The following is a 19,766-nucleotide window of genomic DNA, read 5'->3' on the forward strand; positions in this document are numbered from 1 at the left end:
CCTCTCCCACCCACACCCCCATTCACCAACTCATTTTAAACAAAGAAGTCAAGTATACAGTACAATGACTTATCTCAAAGTCAGAAATGGACGTATGTACAAGCAGTGTTAAAAGCATGCACAGGTAGTTTCAAGATGTGAATACAGTGAAGTCTTGAAGCGGCCAAGAGAGGTAACAGATCTGAGAGAGAGAGGAAGGTTGTTCCAGTCAGATGGAGCTTTGTAATGGAATGACCTTCGTCCAGCTTCAGAAAATATTCTTCTGGGAACAGTCAAATAGGGATGTTGTGAATGTCTAAGCGGGTATGGTGATGTATATGGTTCCAGAGACTGTTTCAAGTAAGAAGGACGGTTAAAGTGAACAAATTTAAAAAGGAATAGGTACCAGTGAAGTGATGGCCATTTTGACGGAGGGGGGATGGGCATGGCCATTTTCAAACGAGTCCCTCGACTTCTCACCTCAAGATACAATACCGCTATATAATTGAGCTTATTGGAACCACAAAACTCATTTACAACAATGCTCAATGCTGCCATGTTGGCCAAAACCATGCAGTTCTGTTCAAGGATGTACAGACATGTAATTTGTACACTAAATAAATAGGTTTTAACTCACTGAGGGACATTCACAACCCTGTATAGACTTTACTATATTGAAATTATTCAAAACACTGTCTAATGTGGCACGAGGCAACGCATAATGGTAAAATTGAAAAGGGTATAGGTTGAATAAATGAATGAATGAAAAACTTTATTTAACAGATTGCAGAATGGGTACAATACAGTACGGCTCAATACACACAATTGTTAAGGGGATGCAGACCAGAGAAAGACGTTTGTCTTGTTTCCATCAGGGTCCCCCATTTTCAATTCATATAGACATTTATGACATACACAACATGCATGACATTTATGGCATAGGGACATATATGTATTTAGTACTGATACATTTGTGACATAAACGGTATTCAAATATACAGTACTGTTACCCCTAGATCCTGACAGAGTATATACATAATGATGGGGAGGGGACTGTACATTAGGAGGGGGTGGGTGGGTGGGAGAGAGATATACATACGGCGGGGAGGGAATATATACATGCGGTGGGGAGGAGACTGTCTATTAGGAGGGGGTGGGGGTTTTGGGCATTTACGGTGGCCAGTTTCGAATTGCAGCCTCCCGTAGGTGCTCTTTAAGAGCGGTTTTGAATGTGGGTAGGGATTCACATTCCTTTACAGCTTTAGGTAGGGCGTTCCACATTGATGTGGCATAATTGCTAAACGTATTTAGTCCCTTGTTTGAGCCGAATCTGGGTTTAACATGATTTGTTGAGCTTCCTCTGGTGTAGTGGTTGTGGTATTCACTGACCTTTGGGAAGTATTTTGACATGTACATGGGTACCTTAGTCGTATAGTGTATCTTGTAGACCAGGCCCATTGCAAGTTGCTGTACTCTGTTGTCTACTCTAAGCCATCCTAGGTTGTCAAAGTGGGCAGGGGTGAGGTGGGTTCTGGGGGTAAGGTCAAGTAGTAGTCTGACCAGTTTGTTTTGTGATGTTTGTAATTTTGTTTTAAGCGCCTTTGAGGTGCTTTGGTACCATGAGGTGCACGCATAGTCGTAGTACCCTTGAATGAGTGCTCCTGCCAGAGTCTTCAGGGTATTCTTGTTTACCAAAGAGGAGATCCGGTACAAGAATCTAGTTCGTTGGTTGACTTTTTTTATTACATTGGATGCCATTTTGTCACAGGAAAGATTTGCCTCTAGGATGGAACCCAGGTAGGTAATTTCGTCTTTCCTTGTGACAATATTGTCACCCACTGCAACTGAGAAGCCGTCGGTCTTGCTGAGTTTGTTATTTGAACCGAAGAGAATGGACTCTGTTTTACCCATGTGTAATGATAGTTTGTTATCAGCGAGCCAGGTGCAGATTCTGCAGAGTTCCGAGCTGAGGGTTTTTTCAACCTGCAACTTGTTCTTGTCAGAGACCAGCAGGGCTGAGTCGTCCGCAAACAGGAACAAGTTGCAGTCACAGGCTGACGACATGTCATTTGCATAAATTAGGAAGAGTAGCGGTCCTAGTATGCTTCCTTGTGGAACACCACAGCTCACTGTGAGGGGGGGGGATAGAGTACCGTTTACCTCTACCATCTGTTCTCTCCCCTCCAGGTAGGATTGCATCCAGCTCACTGATAAGCTATCAAAACCAATTGCTTTTAGCTTGTCAATCAGAATGGAGTGATTGACAGTGTCGAAGGCCTTTTGTAGGTCCAGCATGACCATGCCGCAGTATTTGCCCGCGTCCACCTCTTGTTTGATGTGGTCGTTCAAATAGAGGAGGCATGCGTCGGTGGAGTGGGACGTTCTGAAGCCAGATTGGAATTCGTAGATTAGATTTTTTTCCGTCGGGTACTTTTCGACCTGTTCGAAGACTATTTTCTCCATGACTTCCCTTGAATCTGTTATAAAACGCATGCATGTAAGAATGTGTTCAGATGAATTAGCAATTATACAAAGTACAGTGTCAGATGCCTTTGTCTGTTTAGTCCTTTTAAGTGTTTAAACCTCTCCTTGCTTCTTTTAAAACAAATCCATGCTAGGAGCCGCAGCCTGGGGGGGCGGGAACAAACAGCCTGGGGGGGCGGGAACAAACGGCAACATCTCCTTTGCAACAGTAAGTGAGACCAAAGACATGTGGTCTTAGTATGAGAATTACGTTACAAATTGTTTTGGCAATGGCCTCATTAGTTTGCAGTAATTATAGACCTTCTTCAATGGAACTGCATTGCTAGGGAACAGCTTGGGCCAGAGTTTATTTCCTGCCATTTGTTGTACAGTATTAACAATCATTGCAACAGGAAATTTATTAGAATTCTACATTTAAGGGCTTTAAGTATAGTAGAGACTGAGATTGAGTTGCTTTATCTCAGACTTCATTCTCAATTCCATTCTGTTTTCTACTTCTGTATGTAGCCCATGTGAACTACAACAGTTTTGTTAAATGACTGTGTTGACCTTGTACTGACAAGTACTGGGCAGCTCCTAGTGGTCAACGGTGTCAGACTGTGGTTTTACTGGGCAGCTCCTAGTGGTCAACAGTGTCGGACTGTGGTTTTACTGGGCAGCTCCTAGTGGTCAACAGTGTCAGACTGTGGTTTTACTGGGCAGCTCCTAGTGGTCAACAGTGTCAGACTGGTTTTACTGGGCAGCTCCTAGTGGTCAACAGTGTCAGACTGTGGTTTTACTGGGCAGCTCCTAGTGGTCAACAGTGTCAGACTGGTTTTACTGGGCAGCTCCTAGTGGTCAACAGTGTCAGACTGTGGTTTTACTGGGCAGCTCCTATAGTGGTCAACAGTGTCAGACTGGTTTTACTGGGCAGCTCCTATAGTGGTCAACAGTGTCAGACTGTAGTTTTACTGGGCAGCTCCTAGTGGTCAACAGTGTCAGACTGTAGTTTTACTGGGCAGCTCCTAGTGGTCAACAGTGTCAGACTGTGGTTTTACTGGGCAGCTCCTATAGTGGTCAACAGTGTCAGACTGTGGTTTTACTGGGCAGCTCCTATAGTGGTCAACAGTGTCGGACTGTGGTTTTACTGGGCAGCTCCTAGTGGTCAACAGTGTCAGACTGTGGTTTTACTGGGCAGCTCCTAGTGGTCAACAGTGTCAGACTGTGGTTTTACTGGGCAGCTCCTAGTGGTCAACAGTGTCAGACTGTGGTTGTACTGGGCAGCTCCTAGTGGTCAACAGTGTCAGACTGTGGTTTTACTGGGCAGCTCCTAGTGGTCAACAGTGTCAGACTGTGGTTGTACTGGGCAGCTCCTAGTGGTCAACAGTGTCAGACTGTGGTTGTACTGGGCAGCTCCTATAGTGGTCAACAGTGTCAGACTGTGGTTTTACTGGGCAGCTCCTAGTGGTCAACAGTGTCGGACTGTGGTTTTACTGGGCAGCTCCTAGTGGTCAACAGTGTCGGACTGTGGTTTTACTGGGCAGCTCCTAGTGGTCAACAGTGTCAGACTGTGGTTTTACTGGGCAGCTCCTAGTGGTCAACGGTGTCAGACTGTGGTTTTACTGGGCAGCTCCTAGTGGTCAACAGTGTCAGACTGTGGTTGTCCGGTTTCTCCATCACTTTTCATCCTCGCCCTCGAACCGCTGGCATGTGCCATACGAGCAGAGAAGAAAATCACGGGTATCAATATTGGGGGGCATGACTTTAAAGCTAATCTGTACGCAGATGATGTACTATTAACACTAACGCAACCCTGTCAGTCAATCCCACAGGTGATGAAGCTGATTAAAGCATTTGGGGAGTTTTCAGGATATAAGGTGAACTTTAATAAGAGCGAAGCGATTCCTCTGAATAACCTGACCCATCCTTCACATATTGGTTCTGCCCCCTTACGGTGGAGATCACAAGGTATGAGATACCTCGGAATAAACATCCCGACACCTATAATGGTCCACACCTCTTGAAGACAATTGGGGAGGATATCAAGAGATGGACAGTGCTACCCATTTCATTATGGGGTAGAGCAGAGATAATAAAAATGAATATTTTACCTAGAATATCATTTCTAATATCAGCTGTTTCACTCAAATTCCCCTCTTATTGGTTTAAAGAGATACATAAGTTATGTACCTTGATGTGCTTTAAAATATACATTTTGGTGAATTGTTTTCATTGTTTTGTATTTTCTTAATTTGAATGCAGCACATAGACTACAAGTCGAAGTCACTATAGTAAACAATAGTTGCCCCCAACTGACTATATCTACCCACGATATCATGGGTGTGTAATGCAGTGTTTGGCCACTAGAGGGTGACGTGGGTCTTCTCTGTAGAAACCTCTGACATTGTATACAGTGGATTTATAATTTGTTAAAATGGTACGAGTCTCTTAAGAAGTTTGTGTTATACAAGCTCATGACATGAAACAAACGGGAAACTGCCCAGTTATGATTTAGTTAGACATCAAGGTAAATGTGTTCCCTGGGAAGTGTGACCTTTGCCAACTCTGCTGCATTGAATGTGTACATTAACTGGTTAATGTGTACATTCCCTGGCGAGACGGTAAATATTGGTGGAAAATGGTAAAACCACTGGATGTCTTTTTCTTTTGGGTGATGGTGGTGTGGCCGGTGGTGTGGCCGACTGAAGTTAAACTCGTATAACTGGACTGACAGGGGGACCCTGATGGAAACAAGACAAACGTCTTTCTCTGGTCTGCATCCCCTTAACAATTGTGTGTATTGAGCCGTACTGTATTGTACCCATTCTGCAATCTGTTAAAAGTTTTCATTCATTCATTCACTATCTTGTATTGTGTACTAGAAACTCATCATATCTCATATCACTGGATTGCCTATCTTGTATTGTGTACTAGAAACTCATATCACTATCTTGTATTTTGTACTTGTTTATATTATATTGTTTTATATTTATTATATTATAATTTTATTTGTTATATTGTATCTATAGTGTGTGTATATAGATACTGGACTGTGAAGCTCTGTATCCCCCTTTGACACCCGAATTTCCCCAAGGGGATTAATAAAGGATCATCTTATCTTATCAGGGTAAGGAACGTAGATACCAGCAAGAGAATGAAGTTGTCTCTTGTGATGATGCTGTAGCCGACCGTGTCTTATCACCACCAACTATCCATTCCGTATGTGGTAGTCAGAAGGAATTGGAATCATTGTATTAAAAGAAAACAGAAGATTCCTTTTCTCATAGCACTATTTTTTTTTTTTTTTTGATCTTTTTCCCCCTCCATTTTCCTCCGATTTTCTCCCATCCCAATGTTAGTCGTATGCCAATTCCCAGTCCCTTCCTGGTCGCTGCGCACTTACCCCCCACAGTCAGATCATCTGGGAGAGTGGAGGCTACCACGTGCTTCCTCCGACACACGTCCAGCCAATCACAGCTTCTTTTCACCTGGCAGCGCGGATTCTCATTGAGAGGGCGTAGCGTGTGGAAGGATCACACTATCCCACTCAGGTCCTATCCGCGCTTAGCAGGCGCCCCGACCGAACTGTAGGAGTCGCTGTTTACAACGACCCGGACCCACCCCGCCAGCTTCTCCCACCCTCTGATACTGCCAATTGTATTAGTGCAGACGGCCAGCCAAGCTGGTGACAACCCCACAGCTCCGGGGTTGGTGACGAACACAATCTCCGCTCGGCCACCTAACCGCCTCTCATAGCACTCTTTTTAAGTGTGCTCGCATCACCTTCCTGTGTTGCAGGCGTGTAAAAAGTACCCAGAAATCATACTTAAGTGAAAGTATGGGTACCGTCTCTGAATCTTACTCGAGTAAAAGTCAAGAGTATCTGGCTAAAAACACACTAACACAAAAACACACACTTTTTAGTACATTTAAAAGTAGAAACTTTTTTACTTTTACTCAAGTCTTGAGTAAAAGTAAAAAAATTTCTACTTTTAAATGTACTAAAAAGTTAAAGTAAAAACTTTGTTTTATTCCGGGGCAATGAAATGTTCCGTTTCGTCCTCTTCATCACTCGTACTATCGATTGTGGCCATCTTCTGTGGCTCGTCACTCTGACTGTCTGTTCTTCTGATAGCAGGTGTTTAATCAAAGATCCCTCGCTTTCTAGTCTTGCACAAGGACCAATCAGCACGGGTATGGGCGGGTTCATTTTCCATTGATGGGGATTTGATTAGCTGTTTTTAAATAAAGTGAAGGCCGCAGGATTAATAACGTTAACGTTAGTTCGGCCAGAGAAACAAAATATACTAATTAAAATGGTTGGACCTGCGAGATTTGTACTTTGTAGGTCTGCATTTTAAATGTAAGGAGTTAAAAAGTGTGTTTTTTTCTCTGAAATGTAATTGAGTAAAATTACAAGTATACAAACCTAATAATACTTGAGTAAAGTACAAATCCCCCAAAACAGTACTTGAGTATTGTAACGAAGTACAATTACTCGAGTACTTTACACCCCTGCTGTGTTGTTATGGAAGTGGCTCTTAGTATCAGTCTAGTCTATTTTCCCCCTCGGAGGGCGGGGCTTGAGTGGATGACATGATAGTGGCTGAACTTTGTCAGAGTTGGTCAGATGCTGAGTAGGAGAGACGAGACAATAACGAGGCGGGAAGCCTATAGATACACAGGTAGGATTGTTCCTTTTTCTTGTGATAAAAGTTAATTATTGGGCATTGAATCCATGCATTTGGAAACCATTATTAATGTTGGTCCACTCTAGCAGGCCAGGTAAATAAAACATTCACTTAATTGGTATACTTCGGCTAAAAAGTTCACCTTCTTAAAAAAAATAACAATAATCCTGATAATATAATGGCTCCATAATGGTGTGGATAAATCTCAAAAGGCTACAGCACCTTTCTGTTTTTTTTAAAGGTAGATGACAACGTTTAAATTCAAAATGCATCTGTAATGGACCTGCCTGGTACAGAGTTTGAACTGTACTAACACACTGTACTTGTGCTGTATAATGAAAATACATTTGAATCTAATCAATAAGGGAATAATGGTATAGCCTACTTACAGAAGACCAAATGGATTTAGCCTGTCCGTGAGTAGGATTTATCTTTTTTGATGAGGAAGTAACTTTACGTTATGACGAGAGGGATGGCTTTCTCTAGTAAAGGTTTGTTCTTCCACGTCCTACTGTATATACAGTATATTCTGTTGCTCTGTGAAGGAAGGATTCAACTCGTATGTTGTCTTGAATACCCTACATGTCTTAAATACCCTACATTGACTTGATCCCAGACCTTGGGTGTTCAAGGGGTTCTTGGTCAATGGGGTCATGTTCGCCTCAGGCTTGTGTGATCACACGTAGATGCACACACACACACACACACACCAGTGTGAGGTCATAATTACACTAGTGGAGGGTAAGCGGCAGTTCATATCTCTTGTCTCGCACAGATCGCTCCTCTCCCCGTTCAGCCAATGAGCAGGAGGTAGTGCTTATCAGTGGTACACAGTCCACCGGTCTCACGCACAGATGCAAGACAACTGTTTACTGCTGGACCGAAAAAACCTTGTCTCCAAAAGGGTCATCTTGTCAGGAATGGAGAAAAACAACCACATTTTCAGATTGACCATGTATTTCTGATGTTGCACCTCCGGGGTTTAGAATTGACCATATTCACATGGTGGCCATTTTGCTCTTATGTCACTCACTCACAGGTTGGGATTTCTTCCAAAGAAATCTCAATTTGAGCATGACGTAAGAACAAACTGGCCCCTGTTTGACCCTAAAGTGGTCATTAGGTTCGTTAAACTATAGCTCACGACATTGAGAACCAGGTGTTCACTTTAAATGCCAGTAAAAACAAAGGGAAACTCACAGAGACTGGGAACGACTACAGTAGGTGTTCCCTAACGGCAACCGATCTCTTGGCGGTGTGTAGAATAGATTAAAGTAAATGATGATCTATCTCTCTGCACCCCTCTGCCGCCAGGCTGCTCGGGGGGAGACCCCACTGTTGCATTACAAGAGAGCAGGAGCTGGTGAATGTTTTGCTTCCGGACTAAAACCTTATTGTGTTTTTAGATCCTTCTGCTTGCGTCTGGGGGACGGTTTGGCACATTCTGGGTTACTAATTTCTTCTGATATGTAAAGCAGGCTACAGAAAAGAACATCAAAGATTTTAAATGCAGCCTTGTCTAATTTGTGATGGAAAGATATTTTCAAAATAAGATAATGAGGGAAGTCCATAAGTCAACAAAATAAATCTTAACTTGTGAAATAATGAATCGGGCTAAATTGCTAATGGCATTATAGAGTCCAGTCCCGGCCGGAAGGATTCAGAATTCACAATAAGCCTGTATTGGGTAAATATCAAAATACTGTTCCAGTGGTGTCGACAAGATTGCCCAATGAATCAGTCACTTGTTAAATTGATAAATGATTTGTTGAATTGACGAGTCGTTTGGTTAATGTTTGTCATGTGACGTTTGTTAAATGGCTGCAATGAATGGCTGTGTTGCTGGTGTCCGGGGTGGTGAGTGAATGGAACAGATGCTTCCAGCAGGTCGGCTCAGCCTGTTGTTCTTTCTTTTTTACCCCAAAACAGCTTAGTCAGCGTGGAGCCGTGGAGCGTTCATGTTCTAACGCTACCCAACGTGTTCCATGGAAAAAACAACACAGGCGGAACTCTTAACATGTTAACACGTGTCACATGTGCATTAGGTCGCATTAAACATTGATTGATTGAAAACTTTATTAACAGATTGCAGAATGGGTACAGTACAGCTCAATACACACAATTGTTAAGGGGATGCAGACCAGAGAAAGACTTTCGTCTGGTTTACATCAGGGTCCCCCATTTTCAATTCATATAGACATTTATGACATACAGATGTACAGTACTGTTACAGCATGACATTTATGACATACACGATAGAAGATATATTATATATCCAGGGGTGTTTTCAGAACAGAGCTGTGTTAAATGTATAGAAATGTTACAATCCAGTTGTTGTCATAACTGGCAAGTTTTTTTTCATTATTTGACCTGTTTGGGACTGAGTGTCATAATCCCCTTTCTTAACCGAATTGAAAGTGAGCCTTGTTCTTGCAACTACATTGTACCTTGATCGCCCCATAACGCTGAACTGAACACGCTGAAAATGTAATTACTGTAAGTGTAAGGATAACTGCGTGCTCCGCTGGTTGTTTTAGTCGGGCCAGTATGTTCATGGGATTGTCGGTGAACGGTGAAGAAAACGAGAGGGGTTTATGTCGAGCGTAGGCGGGCGTGGGTCTTAACATGGGACTGTGTGTTTACGGTAAATGGTAAATGATTGCTTTTATCGAAAGCGCTTTACAATTTACTGTAACTGACTCCTTCGTCTTGAATCCTCATTGCTTACAGCAAGTTCCTTCCGTTTCTTGCAACTGAAACACTTCACCACGATCATGTACTTTTGCTGCACTGTTTCGTTGAACATGTTTTGTAGAGACCTTTTTGTAGAAATGTTAGTTCAATGTAGTTTCCATTTCAAACAAATTTTTTGAACAGGGGAAGAAAATCCGTGTCGGGTAAGGATAAGTTACAAATAAGTACATATATTACATATTCAAAAAGTTTAACTTGTCCGGGAACAAACCCAGGACACTCTCATGAGAGGCAAGAGCCTTTAGCTCGAGACACACGTTTCCATAACCCTAACCCTCTATCCATAACTGTTAAGAGGACTCATCATCATACTGTAGTATTGCTGTGTTTGTATCGGGGTGGGTCACCATAGGACACATTACAACACTCTTACCCCTCATGCTGACTCTAATAACGGGTCACTAGGTAATTGCAAGCATTTTTGACACGGCATTCTCTGAACGTACTCTGATTTGATATGATTTTTATATTTTACTTTTATTCTATGTTCCCCTGGACTGTTGTAACTTGGTCCGCCCTGAGTATACCACTGTACAATGTGTGTCCTCTGTACTACAAATTGTGCTCAGTCTAAATTGCCCTCTATTGGCTTTCATCTACAAGCACTTTTTGGATGATCCCATTTAGAACGGCTGGCACTAAATCAGCTCACCTTGCACATCCTTTCTTTCACGTTGGGGTTTATTGCAGATGTTGTAAAATGTAATCTCTCTGGAGCTGGTATTCATGGCACTGGTTCTCTGTTATAAATGTTAATGACGTACCATGGGTGGCGTTCCGATACGTTTCTCACGCCACCCTCCTCTTGCACAAGCTTCAGGATTTTCCCTTACTACAGATTTCCTGTGCCATTAAAAAAAAAAAAACCTTACACAACCATGTCTTGTTGGGACGGCAAAGTGTGTTAATTTGTAGGCATTTTCGAAATGCCTGATTTGTAAATGTTAAGTCACAATCCAGAATTTATTTGGTGAGTTCAGTGTATTCACGCAGGATTAAAGCTGCAGTAGGCAACTTCAGAGAAATGATCAATAGTGATTTCACTCCCAAAAGCACCGGCAGCTTTAAGTTTAATAATATATATATATTAGTGCCTCTGATTGGCAGTTGGTTTTGCACATTTTTGACGAGCAGGTTTTGGGATGTGCCCCCGGGAACGCCCCGCCTCTGACTTCTGATTGGCCAAAAACGGCTCCTGGCGGATGTGTTTTAGTTTTGAACCAAATTGTGTTCCTGGGGTCACATCAGGACACTTAAGACCAACATCATTTTCCTTGTCAAAATGTTCACACAATGTACAAAATCACCTGCCAATCAGAGGCTGGGAAATGTATATATTTATGTATTTTTAATTGAGCGTAAAGCTGCTGGTGCCTCTGGGAGTCTCAGAAGTTGCCTACTGCAGCTTTAAGTTTTTTATAGAAAATAAGCGGTCAGAACCCATTGTAACACTACAGGTCCGTTTTTCTTTTGACACTGCAATCATAAACCCTGTTGTCTTAAAATACATATAAAACTGATGTGTTGCCGTCTTCTGTCAGTCGTTGTTTCTGAAAATATTAATCTCTCACCTCTTGGTTTCCTTTTTGCTTACAGAGATTTTCATTTGCCGCATTCGATGAGAGTGCAGATGCATTGACCCGGGAGGGAGCGCGAATATCGAGCCACGTTCACCATCCCACCTCACAAGCCACACCGTTCTCTCAGTGTGTCACTGCGTGCCAGGCACCCATGGAGAGCACTCCCAGGAGGTGGGTGATGCAGGCCCTTTCCCCCAGGCTAGAGCCCAGCACAGACCTCCGCACCATCCTCGGTCCCGCTCACGGCGAGCCCTCGGGCTTGGACCACGGCTGGAGCTACAGCAGACGTGACGACGACTCTTCCATTTTCACTTTTGACAGTATTTCGGTCACTCGCACCCAGTCATCAGTGGTGGTGTCTCCCCAGCAGAGGGAGCTATCTGGGGATGTCGTGGTGCAGGCCAGACAGGTGGCCGTGTCTGAGGAAGGAGGGAGCATCAGTGACGAGTGGCAGGCCAGCAATCCCAGTAGCCCTAGCAGTCTCGCCAGCAGTTCAGGTTCTCACTGCGGCTTCTACTCCTTCGTGGACGATCCTGCGAGTCCTGAGGCGGAGCTGAACGAAGCGTGGATGGTTTCTCCTAGGAGACAGGCGCAGCTTGCTACCCTGAAGGAAGAACAAGGGTTCAAACTGCAGACGTATTCCAGTGGTAAGAAGCCGGAGAGTCTGTTTCAGGAGGGCAACGGGGACTCTCAGTACAAGGTTGACCCCATACACCATATTAAAGTAGTTGAACATGAGGAGAGGCAACTTCGAAAGGAGATCATTCTCGATCAGGCGCCAAAGCAAAACCCAACATTCAAGAAGCAATGGAGTGCACTGGAGAGCCTGGATCTAAGTCATTCCCCCAACAAGTTGATGGAAGGGTTTAGTTTGTGCTACGGGCCCACCAGCCCCAAGGCGAAACCAACCCCATTGGCTGAGCCAGGAACCATTGACGACGAGCAGATCAACTTCAGTGCGGCACGGGAGCAGTTTGTAAAGATGGAACAGGCGAGGCTGAATGCCATCTTGCAATCTAGTCCGATGTCTCCAAGGAGACAGTGGAGATCACCACCCTCGGAGGACTATGTGTTGTCGTCCAGTCGGGTGAAGGGAGATCATGAGGTGGGACATCTGAGCCAAAGTACCACACCAGCCAAAGAGCCAGCTGAGGGGGACTCCGTCACTGGGGGGAAAGTGACGGTGTGCCGTACAGAAGAGCGGGTAACCAACAGGCACAGCAGCGCCTTTGAAGATTTGGACTCTGGACTGGGAGACCTGTCGGTGGACCCAAGTGGTGGCTACACGAGCGACGGCAGCACATCCAATGACGACCTTCAGCGAGAAAGCAGGGACGCTATGTCGGCGAGTGGTTGCGAGACGCCGATCGAAAGGGAGATCCGCATGGCTCAGGAGCGAGAAGAGAGTCTACGGCGTTCGCGCGGCCTAAAGCACAGCGACGGCAGGTCGGAGATGGTGGAGATCAAGATTAAGTCCTTGCTGTCGCAACCTACCACACCGCTGACCCCCGTCCGGGCCAAGGAGAAGAACAGGGTTAGCTTCCTCATCCAGCGTGAACTTGAGAAGGACAACAAGAGGGAGGAGGACCTGCAGCATCAGGGGAAGGTCTTCGGCTCGCACACCCGTGGCACTGCCCAGGAACTGATGGGGAGAAAGAGGATGTTTGAGACGCACGACGGATCCAGCGTAGGTGAAAATAAGAATGCGGGAGAAAAGGGCACAAGTGAGAGATCGTGTCTAGTGAAAGAGTGTGAGGCCAAGAATAGCAATTCGGACACTGAAGGCTTTCCTTCCCCTTGCTGTCCTCATCGACACACGGAAGGAACCGAGTTGTACATCAGTAGAGTGGGTTCCTCTCCGATCTCGATCACTCTCTGGGGTTCAGAGGTCCAAAACCTCTCTAAAGTTCTGCCCAGTGTCTACCCAGAAGACGGGGGGGCCGTGTTGACGGGCATTGACCACCAATTGCCGGCAAAACCTCAGGTCACAGTGGTGGATAGAGTAACGAGCACCAACAAAACGGTAGTTGACTCTCCGTTTTCAGTGGCGAAGAAGGATCCAGCTCCAAGCGGAGCTCTTTCTGGCAAAGACGCCTCATCTTCATCCTCCCAGTCCTCCTCCCCTCCTGCTTCCCCAACACCAACAGATTCTGGGAGCATTCTGGTGCCTCAGGATGGCGATATCATTCCATCTTGGAAAATGCACTTGGAATCCACCGGCTTGCAATCTCGAAATGATCAAGGCACTCCAGATATCATCCAGAGGGAGATCGAGCAAGATCTGAAACGGGAGCAGGAGCTACGCTCGCTGCGGGAATCCAGAGCCCTGTCTGCCTCCCTGGACGGAAACCTAGACCGAATTGGACAGTATGGAGTGTGGAGCCCGCAGAGCATCAAGGTGGACCAGGAACAGATCGTCTTCACTCCAGCACCTCTAGTGGAACAGGCAAGCAAGATGGCTGCCACTCAGTTTTACCCAACAACCACTCCAGCACCAATAAAAGGTACAAGTTTGTAGCATGTTCTTTCTGTTTTAAGCTATGAAAGTTACGTATACATCGTCTATCTATGCTATCTAATCTTATCGTCTATTCTAACTGGTAACACGCCTATAATTTTAGACTTTCAATTTGGATGGTAAAAATGGGAATCCACCAGCCATTTTATCACTGTCATGTAGTATTGTATCATACTAATTGATGCTGTATACTGTATGAGGAATGTTCTTTATTTGCTTGGCTTGGTACTGCTGGCATTCATAAACTGGAGGGAATTACTAACTTAACCGAGAACCTGCACTTTGGTCGTGTTCTACAGGCCACAGAGCAGACAATTGCATACCAGCAATGATTAACCACTGACGGAAAGGGTATTATTTAGCACGAAAACGAAGCAATACAGAGGATTGTCAAATGGGTGTTTTTACTGGGTCATTCCTACTCTTGATCTTTATCTGGAAAACATGGATTCTACCCGACTGGAAAGATATTAATACACCTTCACTAAACCGGAAAAATAGAAATGGCCATATAATTTTAAGCAAGCCTGCCTTTTTAATAAATCATATTGGCTTGATGTAGGTTAACCATCAACTTACTATTACACAGATATCACACATATCACCATCAACCTACTATTGCACACGTATTACCATCAACCTACTATATCCCAAGATTCCCAACTCATTAATCTCCCTTATCTTTAATTCATTTTTTTTTTTTTTTAGATAGAGCCAACAGTATGTCGTCCTTCCCCCCCGCCCTTCGTCCTGCTGTCCGACTGCCCTCCTTTTCCATCGTCACCGCCCAGCCCTGGGGTTTCCCGTGCTCCACTTCTCCAGTGGTGGGCAAGGGTCCCGCCACCCTGATGCCCTCCAGCCCACAGGTAGAGATGATGAGTGGCCCCCTGCCACAGAAAGGGCTGACGGAGACTCTGCTGGAGGACTTTGAGGAGAGGAGGATAAAACTGAAGCTGGAGGAGAGTTCAGTAAGTAAAGATAACCTGGAAGACTCGGTTAGGACTTCCTGTTTGATGAGGGCACTGAAAGGAACACGCACTTAAAGGAACACACACTTAAAGATGCTAGTTACTGAAAAATAGTAACTCAGTTACTTTACTAGTTACTTCATTTCAAAGTAACTTAGTTACTGTACTAGTTACTTACACCCAAAAGTAATGAGTTACTGTGAAAAGTAACTATTTAGTTATTTAAAAAAAAAAAAAAAAAAAAAAGATTGCTCCCGAGTCCCATGCCCCAGTTAGTACTCAAAATCGGTTGATCAACTTGACAGTTTCCATTCACATCACCGAACTCTGCTAAGCAATGTGGTCTAGATACAAACACAAATCTGACACAAACAAATGTTGTCCCGAGTCGATATAATAAGAAGTGCGCCGGTTGAAGGAACAGCCTTGATGTCGCCGGAGCGTTTCATTATAACCATTATAATTCAAGGGTACTACGACTATGCGTGCACCTCATGGTACCAAAGCACCTCAAAGGCGCTTAAAACAAAATTACAAACATCACAAAACAAGCTGGTCAGACTACTACTTGACCTGAACCCCAGAACCCACCTCACCCCTGCCCACTTTGACAACCTAGGATGGCTTAGAGTAGACGACAGAGTACAGCAACTTGCAATGGGCCTGGTCTACAAGATACACTATACGACTAAGGTACCCATGTACATGTCAAAATACTTCCCAAAGGTCAGTGAATACCACAACCACTACACCAGAGGAAGCTCCACAAATCATGTAAAACCCAGATTCGGCTCAAACAAGGGACTAAACACGTTTCGCAATTATGCCACAACAATGTGGAACGCCCTACCCAAAGCTAGGGGTAACAGTACTGTATATTTGAATACCGTTTATGTCACAAATGTATCAGTACTAAATACCTATATGTCCCTATGCCATAAATGTCATGTATGTTGTGTATGTCATAAATGTCTATGAATTGAAAATGGGGGACCCTGATGGAAACAAGACAAACGTCTTTCTCAGGTCTGCATCCCCTTAACAATTGTATGTATTGAGCCGTACTGTATTGTACCCATTCTGCAATCTGTTAAATAAAGTTTTCATTCATTCATTCATTCACCATCTTGCAAGTTGCAACGTTGTTTAAGATATCAATCAAAGCATTGCAACGTTAGAATAGTTAGGATATCAATTGTGCATGAAAGGACTATATTTATATTGTTTGATTAGTATTATGAGATTCCCTGGCAGATTTCGTACAGTCAAAATCCGTTGATCAACTTGAGTTTTAGTGAACACATTGCACTCACCAAAGTCTGCGGTGGTCGAGATGTAGTAACGTTACGTTAGTCCAGTTGACTCCAGCAGCGCCTCAAACATGTTCTTTATCTCGTTTCCATGTTGTATATTAATTATCTCTCCAAGTAGTTGCTAAATGGTTTGTTAGTTTGTTACTGCGTTCTTTTTATGTAGATTCATAGCGAGCGTTTGTTTTGTTTACAATAGAGAGGTCTATTTCTTTCCGTAGCCGCATTTCTGGTTTGCGCATTTCTGATTGGCCAGTGGCCAGACTCGCCTCGTATCATTCTACGCGGGTGGGGATGAGGATAATAATAATAATAATCACTACCGCTCGCTATCAATCTACGCCGTATATAACGCAAATAACGCAGTGACGTATTCAGTAACGTAAGACGCGTTAGTCCCAACACATGGGAAATGTGCTCCGGCAGCAAGCTAGCCTATAGTTCAGCAAAAGTGTATGGAAGTGGATACTGATTAGCTGTTGCCCAAAAACCTCTCCCTGAGTTTTTAAGTTAGGCTAGCTGATCCTGTATCCGCCTACAATAATTTGTGCTGAGCTAGGCTAGCTTGCAGCTGGATATAGCTTTCCACTGAAAGCACAGAGGAGATTGGTATCCATCTTCTTGTCTGACTCTGGAGAAGACTGTAAACTAATTTCCCATGATGTTGGCTCTTTTAACTCTTTAAAAAAATAAAAAAATAAACACATTTGTTTAGACAGGCCTTTGGTCATACATAGGCACTCTTTCTTGTCATCACTGTTCCTATAGTTTTGTTTTTTAATTACTGATGATTTTATCTAAATTATTTTATTCTACTTTTTTATCTGGTTTTATTTTTTTTAACTGCTGTCTGTTGTTGTCATTTATTTCTGATTTTGTTTTTGTTGTGTTTTTATATACTAAGCTGTAGTGTAAAGCACCTTTTTAAGCCGGGAAACCAGCTAATAAAAACACAGTATTCCAAAAACGATGGTGCAAATATACATTTTGTTTGTACAGCACATCTGATAATAAAATGATCTGATTATTGTTTTTTTTTTTTTTTTTTTGCTCACTCTAGTATGCAGGAATCCAGCCTTCCGATGATGTAAACAATGAGGTAAGTAATGGCTTTTACTGTGACGAATTGTCTGGTTGTGCTGTTACTTATTTCATAAATCTAGCCAAATTGAATGCATTTTTTTATTAAATTTTTTCCAGGTTTTAGAGGCCACTCGTGTCATCAGGCACAAAAACAAGCGCGCCCTTCGCTGGGAGGCAGGCATGTACTCCAACGAGGACGGCCAGTGAGCAGGGGGTGGCGGAGGGTGACGTGAGGACGTGGAACGTTTGCTGTCCACTCTGTTCCATCTCTAATGGGCTTTCTGCACCATGGAGGTCCATCAGAAGGGCTTGTGTTCCAGCCCTACAAGTCTACTGATTTCTCCTGGGATCGGTTTAATGAAACAACCTTGTTTAAAGAAGCGGGCTGGAACGAACGCTGGCACGCCCACCGAGAAGCTGGGGTTTGAGAAGCCCAAACTGTGACCAGAATAGCCCCCTTTTTTTTTTTAGATGAGACCTCTTGCCCCGTCCAGTGATCTGCTAAGTATAAAGTATCGAAGACGCCCTCATCACCTCATGTACAAAAGGAAAAACCAATGAAGGAGAGGGACGATGGGTCCAGATGAGGCATGGTTTTAAACGAGGCAGAACATTCTGACGAGGCCTCCTGATGTGAATGATATTTAACACGAGGTCTGTTCCTGCCTTACTGCATACTGCATACAGTAGGTCTGTTTACTGCATACAGTAGGTCTGTTTACAGTAGGACCCGCAGGGCTAAAGCCCACTTGCTCGGATTGCAGAAATCGAAGGCCCAAAGCTTCTGTTCATTAGCTCCGTTTTTTAAGTCTAGCGGTCATTGCTTTGTAGCTTTGAAATGGCCTCTCCTTCAGGTCTCGAGTGGAAGAGAAAGCAAGCTGTTTGTTTGTCTTTTGTTGGATGTGCTTTGCTATTCAGAGATAAACGAGCAACAATCTGACGCGTATTAGGTGAAACAGTTCAAAATAAAATGGAATGTTGTGGTGATGATGATGATGATGATGATGAAGCACTTGAAATATTGTCTTAAAAAAATATGTTGACTTGTGTTTGCTCACCACTGATTATATATATATATATATATATATATATATTTCAATAAAGAATTTAAGATGATACACCTGTTTGCGTTTGACTTTTGATGCACATAAAGTGATGTGACACTAATTCGCAAAACTAGCAGATTTGGAAAAATCTCAATGAATTCATATTTAATGGTCTTTTGCAATTCAATATTTTTATTGGAAATGGTAGTAAATTCTTGAATAAAAATTTTAATGAGCAAAAACACTGGAGGTAATTATTGGTAAACTAACAAAAATAATATACTGCATTTGGGTATTTGAAATCTTTGCACACCTGTATGTTTTAGACGGGTGCTTCCGGGGAGTAGGTCTGGCAGAGGAAGAGTTAACACAATGTCTTCACTTACAGTCGGCTTTATCAAATGCTGTTTCAGTCATTCGGCCTTCATCGGGTATCTGGATACTTGATGAAGGCCGAATGACACTAATCATCTTTATTGAATATGTTTTGAAGTGAAGGTGTGTGGCACTCTACTCTTGCCGTGAGACCTAGAGAATAGTGAAATAATAATGCCACATGGACTTGTAATGAAGAGGTTTTTGTAAGATTTGTAGTTGTCATGGCGACAGTCCTTGGTGAATACAGAAATAGTGACCGTGTGCACCACCTAGTGTGTGCATTCATTAATGCCAAACTGTCTCACCCCACAAGCACACTGTTTACTTGCTCATATTCTTATAGTTTTAAGTTTCTTTAATAGTTGTCATACAGAAGTACAGAATACTTTTATACAAAATGCTTCTTACTGTTACGCTCCAGAGACTGTGCTAGACAAGATAAGTATGAAATAAAATAGTATAGCATGTAAAATGGAAGTAAAAAAAAAAGTCAGTGTTCAGTATAGACATATGTACAATGTTCAATGCAGAATAGAAGTAACTGAGTTACCATACAATATACTATGCAATGTACTAATATACAATACTATATAGTGCAGAGCAGAAATGGGATGAGGTACAATTTAGGTACAATTTACAGTAAGGTGTACGAGTTGTAGTGCAAATCCTTTACCAATAAATATAAAGTGTAAAGTGTGTTTAGGTGTTCTAAAGTGTGTAAAGTGGGTGCTGCAGGGAGCTGTTTGTTTAAAGCGAGTGTGTGGGTGTGTGTGCTGTGTGCATTTGATGGTGGTTGCATAGTGTTTATTGTTCGTTGAGCAGCCTGATGGCCTGGGGATATAAGCTTCTTCTGAGTCTTTCTGTGCTCGCCTTAAGACTCCGGTATCGCTTGCCTGACCGCAGCAGTTCAAAGAGGCAGTTGTTCGGGTGGCTGGAGTCCTTGATGATTCTCTTAGCCTTACCCCTGCACCGCTTGTTGTAAATGTTCTAGAGGGT

At 43.4% G+C, this 19,766-nt stretch overlaps 1 protein-coding gene across 2 annotated transcripts in view; it reads left to right on the forward strand.

Moving 5' to 3' along the window:
- misp (mitotic spindle positioning) overlaps window positions 1-18,398 on the forward strand; it is a gene marked incomplete at its 5' end in the record, with an annotated part of 19,365 nt that extends 967 nt beyond the window's left edge. The window contains 5 exons of one of the 2 annotated variants that reach the window (XM_084309562.1): window positions 7,071-7,127; window positions 11,484-13,971; window positions 14,694-14,953; window positions 17,324-17,362; window positions 17,464-18,398. In XM_084309562.1, the coding sequence (XP_084165688.1) occupies window positions 11,619-13,971; window positions 14,694-14,953; window positions 17,324-17,362; window positions 17,464-17,553 (2,742 nt within the window). In that variant the 3' untranslated portion in view covers window positions 17,554-18,398. Of the gene's footprint in view, window positions 1-7,070; window positions 7,128-11,483; window positions 13,972-14,693; window positions 14,954-17,323; window positions 17,363-17,463 lie in introns of those variants that run through there. The other variant, XM_084309561.1, reaches the window with a different exon arrangement.
- Between the last annotated feature and the right edge of the window lie 1,368 nt (window positions 18,399-19,766).

This window comes from Notolepis coatsorum, assembly GCF_963971535.1.
Source record: "Notolepis coatsorum genome assembly, chromosome: 3".
Classification (NCBI taxonomy): Eukaryota; Metazoa; Chordata; class Actinopteri; order Aulopiformes; family Paralepididae; genus Notolepis; species Notolepis coatsorum.